The sequence below is a fragment of the Puma concolor genome, chromosome D1 (genome assembly GCF_028749965.1).
Source record: "Puma concolor isolate L17-30 chromosome D1, mPumCon1.1.hap2, whole genome shotgun sequence".
In the NCBI taxonomy this organism is placed as follows: domain Eukaryota; kingdom Metazoa; phylum Chordata; class Mammalia; order Carnivora; family Felidae; genus Puma; species Puma concolor.
In genome coordinates, this window is record NC_141676.1 from 94,029,707 (window position 1) to 94,035,585 (window position 5,879).

Genomic DNA, 5,879 nt, shown 5'->3' on the forward strand with positions numbered 1-5,879 from the left:
GGGATGTTGACATTTCCTAATGTCAACCAGGAAATGCTGCCCTGAGAGGGTGACATTTGAATGAGCAAGGGGAATGTGATAGGAAATGAAATGGGAGAATGGCCTTTGCTCAGCCTGGGGAAGACTTGCTATGGGAGGACCTTTGGATTTTCTTCAAAGCGTGATGAAAAGTCATTGGACGGTTTTGAGCAGGAGTGCGGCATCGATGGCCTATAAAAGGGCTCTCTGACCACTTTATAGAGAACAGACTATAATAGGGAAAGATTATAAGCAGGCAAGCCAAAAAATAAGGTTATTGCTTAGACCAGGCAGGAGATGAAGCTGAAGGTTATGGTAGTGGCAGTGGATAGAGAAAAATAAACCCATGTGAGGGAGAAGTTAGTAGGTAGAATGGATAAGACTTGCTATTTGATTCTCTTTGAGGACAGGGCACAGGTATCTATAAAGAATGATTCCTGGGTTTATTGAGACCCTAAACACTGCAGTAGGAGCAGGTTTAGTGAATCAGAAAGATTATGATTTCATTTTGAGACAGCCTGAGATTGATACTTTGTGAGCCACCTAAAATTCAATGGTTATTTGTAGACGTGAATCTGGAAGACGTGAATCTAGGGGTCTGAGGTAGAGATATAAAATGGCTTGTCATAAGCATATGGAGCCTACCTTAAGCTTTAAGGATGGATCCAGTTCTCACCCAATCTCAGTGAATAAGAACTCAACTTGTTCCCAGCTGCTCACTTATTCAAGCCAACTCAGACAGCTTGTTCTGAATCTGACTTTCTGTCTTCAAAGTCCATTCTAGAAGAGATTGTTATTAACTTCCCATCTTTTTGAACACCCAAAGCCAAATGTAAGCCTTATTGAAAGTTAACCCTTGACAAAACACTCCTGATACCGTCCTCACAGCCGGCCTCTTGCCCTTGAATGCTAAGACCACAGCTATAGCCACTACCTTCTTGTCTTTCCTAGCCAGATGCCCTTTCTTGTGTATGACTCCTTATGATGGAAATTTCTGATGCCTACCCTAGCAAAAGGGTCAAGGCTGCTTGTCTGAAATTGTAAGCACCACACAGGGAGTTAGTGCTTGATAGTTTCCAGGGTCTCAACAAATATGAGCTTCCCTTTCTTCACAAACTGTAATATAATCCTAATACTGATCGTGTGAGATATGAAAATTATTCTCAACATCAGTAACTCACCCAAAAATTACATAGCTGGCAAACAGCAATGTCAGGATTTGAGCCCATATAGTGGCAAACTTGAGTCTGGGATTAAAGGATGTGTCCTTTCCACAATTCAATATTGGTGCTGAAGAGGAGTGTATGCTTTCATATCTTTCCTAACTCCGGGGAAAATGGCTCTTTTCACTGACATCTTGCAAGTGCACAGTAACAAGCAAGAAATTCCATCCTGCAAGCTTGGGACCAAGTGGTGTCAGCCGCAAGACCCGTGCAATGTCCCCTTGGGCCCCTCCCTTCACCCGTATGCCATCATCTCCAGCAGACTGTGTCTCTCTGTGCTTGAGTTTCTGGCACACTCATGTCTCTGCAGCCACATGACCTGCTCTCTTCACGCTGTGACAGGCTGTTTGACATCTCTGTACTCTGACATTTGCTGTTCCTTTGGGTGCCTGTCCCTACTCACTTTTTCCAGCTCACACACTGCTAGCCCTCCAAGTCCTGTTCAGCACCCCCTTCTTCATGGGAGCCTTCCCCGGTCAGGCAGTCAGATTTGAAGGACTTTCATCTAGATGTCCATAGCCAACTGCGCTCGATGTCCTTTTTGATGTCTCTAGTGAGGCCATTGATTGACGTCCTGGTTGCATAAGCATCTTTTCTTCCTGTGATACTGGCATGTGGCATATGCTTAGAAATTATTTAATTAGAATACCAATCAATCAGTTAATAACACCTGAAGGCAAACTAGACAAATTTTATTTTTGCTCACCTTCTTCCTGAAGCTCCTTTTCCTCCACCACAAAAGCAGTACTCCAATACCCCCCACACATACAGACTATACCTGGAGTCTGCCTTGGTCTACATGAGACAAAGACAAATCTGAGACTATTCTGAGGAGAGTAACCAGGTTAGTGAAGAGAGATACAAAGAGCCAGGTGTCCAAATCCTGTCTTGAAATACCTGAAATGTTAAAATGTAGGAGAGAAATTTGACTCTACTTGCAAAGCACAAGGCTTAGGTATGCAACAATGAATAGAAATTATATACATGTATATTATATATTATAGTATAGTATATCTTGTATTATAGATTATAATATATATTGTAGATATACATTATATAATATATAAAATACATATAATATATATTAAAATATATAATAATAGATTATAAATATAATAATGTATAATATAAAATTTATGTTATATAATATAGTCTATATAATTCCATATTATATTATAGATCATATATAATATGTACCGTTGATCTCATCATTGAGGAGAATTTTGAAATAGTTGCCGTAGGGGTAGTGAAACTTCAGTTGGTGGCTTTGTTCTGGGAACACTGAGGTGCTGTATGTCCCTGAAATTTTATGATTATATGATTTGGATGAGTAGCGCAAGGACAGATGACTGGAGATCAACCAGCACCTTTCACAGAAAGCTGTACATGATAAAAGTCTCAGGATGTTTGTTGTGTTTCTGCTGTGCATTGTCTTTCTGGTCTGCTCAAATAAGGGTAAGTCATGGAGACATGGGGAGAGCTGATTGTTGATTAAGAGATGGGCAGATGCTGAGGAAGGGGAAATTTCCACAACTGGCTCTTTGGGTGTTGGCAGATGTATATGAGATTATGACAAAGAAGATTTTTCTTTTTCTTTTTTTTTTTTCCCAAGGTGAATTTAAGGACCATCTGACAGGTACAATTATGGCTCGTCCACAATCTCTGGTAAACAGATCATTTATGATGTGTTTAGGAACGAACCTCCTCTCAGTCTTCAGAGAGGGCTGTAACCCATTCTTACTCTACAATCCGAGGAGCTCTATCTTCTCCCAGACCAAGTTAGTCCATTTCTTGGAGTAAGGAAGCTGAAATCTCCTTCTTTGCTTTCCTTTCCCCATTACTGGACAAAATCATCAGGTTAAATAACTTGTTCATTACTTGCGTCCATAGATAAATTTTATAGGAACTCTGATATCTTGATCATATACAACAATTGATTCACAAGAATATCAAAGGAGTCAAATGCCAGAGAAAGATCAGGAACCACTAGACAATAGTAAGTTCCCGTAGAGAAACTCACAGGCCTGGAGAATCTTCTCCAGACTACATCTTTTAATTACCTCTTTCTCTGTCTCGCAGACTCTGCAACGGCATGTTATAAATGTAAAAAATATCATCTTGGGTTATGCTATGACACCATGAAGATCTGCATCCTAAAGCACCAACAGTCCTGTGCTATTGAGAACCTTTACTTCCTTACGAGAAAAGGTAATGTGGAGTAGAGAGTGTCTGAGAAATAGCCACCTGTGCACGGGTGAGTGGTCATTTAGAGGGGATGGCAAAGACTTTTCCTTAAGACAAAATTGGGTAAAAGAGAAGTTGATGTCTCCTATCAGTTAGGGAAATACAATCCATTTTCTGGGTCAGTCATTGGTAGATTCAGCCTTATAGCTGATTGGGGCTTAGCGAAAGGTTAGTGAGGCTCTGTAGAGAAAATACTCCTGGGAATATGATAGAAGGAAATGGAGTCATTACAATTGTGTTCTCTCTCTTTCATCTCTTCAGGGAGAAGTATGTATTATTATTCCAAACTGTCATGTATGACCAACTGTGAGGACATCAACTTCTTGAGTTTTGAGAAAAGAAGAGAGCTCATCTGTTGCAGACATAATAACTATTGCAACCTCCCTGAGGGAGTTTAATTCTATATCTCTCCTGGACTTGGGGTCATTCTTCAACTCACCATCCCCTAGTCTCTTCCCCCAGACCTGTATTTTGCTTTCCTCTTCCAACCACTGGTAGAGAGTGAGAGAGAAAGCCAGCTAGTGAGGTCACAAGGAGAGAGTGGAGGGTAGCTGAGTCTCATTAATGATGGAAGACTAAACTAGACTGAAGTTTTGCAAATCCCTGTTGCTCACATCTGGCAGTTTGGATTTCCTTATGATGGAAATAGGGTTGCCACAAATACAGTTGGGTTTGGAACTGGTTATTTATTATCTCCTATATGGTAATGCAAAGAATTGGGTCAAAATAGTCACAAACTTGGACCAAGAACTCTCTGGCCATACTTTATGCTCATCTATATCCACTCCTCTGGTTGGAATTGAGATTCTCTTCGGATTAGCCCTGACACCTTCTGGTGCTCTCCTTTTGCCCATGGGTTATAGAGATAAAAGAAAAAATAGCTCTGGCTTCCCAATTTGTGGGCAACATGAGCCATATCTTTCTTTGGTAGGGCTCTTAGAGGAGGGAAATCTCAGGCAGACAGAAAGCTGGACAGGCATAAGGATGAGGCATCAAAGAAAGGGCATTTCAGTTTGTGGAAACTAAGATTTGAGAGACAATTTGGTGTGGGTGAAATTGGCTTAAATTATCAGGGCCCTGGATGGCCAGGTGACCAGCTAGCACCAGATTGAAAAAGGTGATTTAATTGGGAATGGAGACCTTCTGCAAGAATGGTCAGTCAGTCTCTCCTTATAAAAATGAGGAAAGGGGCGCCTGGGTTGCTGAGTCAGTTAAGCATCTGACTCTTGATTTGGGCCCTGGATAAGGACTCGCAGTTTGTGAGTTCTAACCCCGAGTCGGGCTCTGTGCTGACAGCATGGATCCTGCTTTCCTGCTTGGGATTCTCTCTCTCCCTGTCTCTCTGTCCCTCCCCCGCTCATTTTCTCTCTCTCTCTCTCTCTCTCTCTCTCTCTCTCTCTCTCTCTCTCTCTTTTTCTCCTTCTCTCTCTCAAAATAAATAATAAAAAAAAAGGATGAGGAAAAAATTGAGAAAAATAAAGCAGGTGGCACAGTAGTTGAAGACAATAGAAATGAACAGAGATGCCATGAGGTAGTGTTGTAGTTACAAAGTGTCCTATATAAGATGCCATTATGAGTAAACTGATGGTATGAGATAGCAGAAGTTAATAGTGGTGGGAAGAGAGGCAGGCAGACAGAGTGAAACAAACAGGCAGAGAGAAATGGAGTAGGATTGACAGTGGAATGTGACCAAGGTGGTGAAGCTTTCTTGGATACAGAATAATCCTGGCATTTCTCTCCTTATAAGGCCTACTGCAGTTCCTGGTCCTGGATTTCCATGAGCTTTTTTCTCCTTTATTAGGCCTTGTAAAATTCTTTTTTTTTTTTTTTTAATGTTTATAATTATTTTTGAGACAGAGAGAGAGACAGAGCATGAGTAGGGGAGGGGCAGATCGAGAGGGAGACACAGAAATTGAAGCAGGCTCCAGGCTCTGAGCTGTCAGCACAGAGCCCGACGTGGGGCTTGAACTCCTCAACTGCGAGATCATGATCTGAGCTGAAGTCGGACGCTCAACCGACTGAGCCACCCAGGCGCCCCAGGCCTTGTAAAATTCTTAACAATAAACCAACTACCCCTCTACTTGAGTAGTTTGGTGCATTCTGTCTGTGTCTGAGAATATGATCCTTTCTGAGGAATTCTCAGTTGGGATTTTACAGAGCCAGGATGAAGCAAGACATAAAGAGAACCTTTTCAAAATGGACAGATTGGAAAAGCCAGTGTAATGTGGATATTTTGAGTTACGGAAAGAACATATTTTTATTCCTAGTTGCACAGGGGCTTGCTCACCTATGGAATCATGGGGATGGGAGACATCAGTCTAGGGGGGAAAAGGAGAGAGACCGAGATCATTGTTTTGCTTCTGCCTCCCAGCTGCATTGAGTGTTGGCTTATGA

At 41.7% G+C, this 5,879-nt stretch overlaps 1 protein-coding gene across 1 annotated transcript; it reads left to right on the forward strand.

Annotated features, from left to right (window-relative positions):
• The first annotated feature begins 2,629 nt into the window (after positions 1–2,629).
• Positions 2,630–5,565, forward strand: PATE2 (prostate and testis expressed 2). Its single transcript, XM_086678747.1, has 4 exons — positions 2,630–2,696; positions 2,854–2,877; positions 3,321–3,449; positions 3,747–5,565. The coding sequence occupies exons 1-4, from the start codon at positions 2,645–2,647 to the stop codon at positions 3,881–3,883; spliced, it is 342 nt and encodes a 113-aa protein (XP_086534873.1). The 5' UTR covers positions 2,630–2,644; the 3' UTR covers positions 3,884–5,565.
• The last annotated feature ends 314 nt before the right edge of the window (positions 5,566–5,879 follow it).

Excerpts from the sequence above, each read along its gene's own strand:
- PATE2 (XM_086678747.1), top strand. The coding sequence starts at position 2,645 with ATGTTTGTTGTGTTTCTGCTGTGCATTGTCTTTCTGGTCTGCTCAAAT. Across the intron at positions 2,697-2,853 it reads TCTGGTCTGCTCAAATAAGG|GTGAATTTAAGGACCATCTG; the intron begins GTAAGTCATGGA and ends TTTTTTCCCAAG. Across the intron at positions 3,450-3,746 it reads TTACTTCCTTACGAGAAAAG|GGAGAAGTATGTATTATTAT; the intron begins GTAATGTGGAGT and ends TCATCTCTTCAG.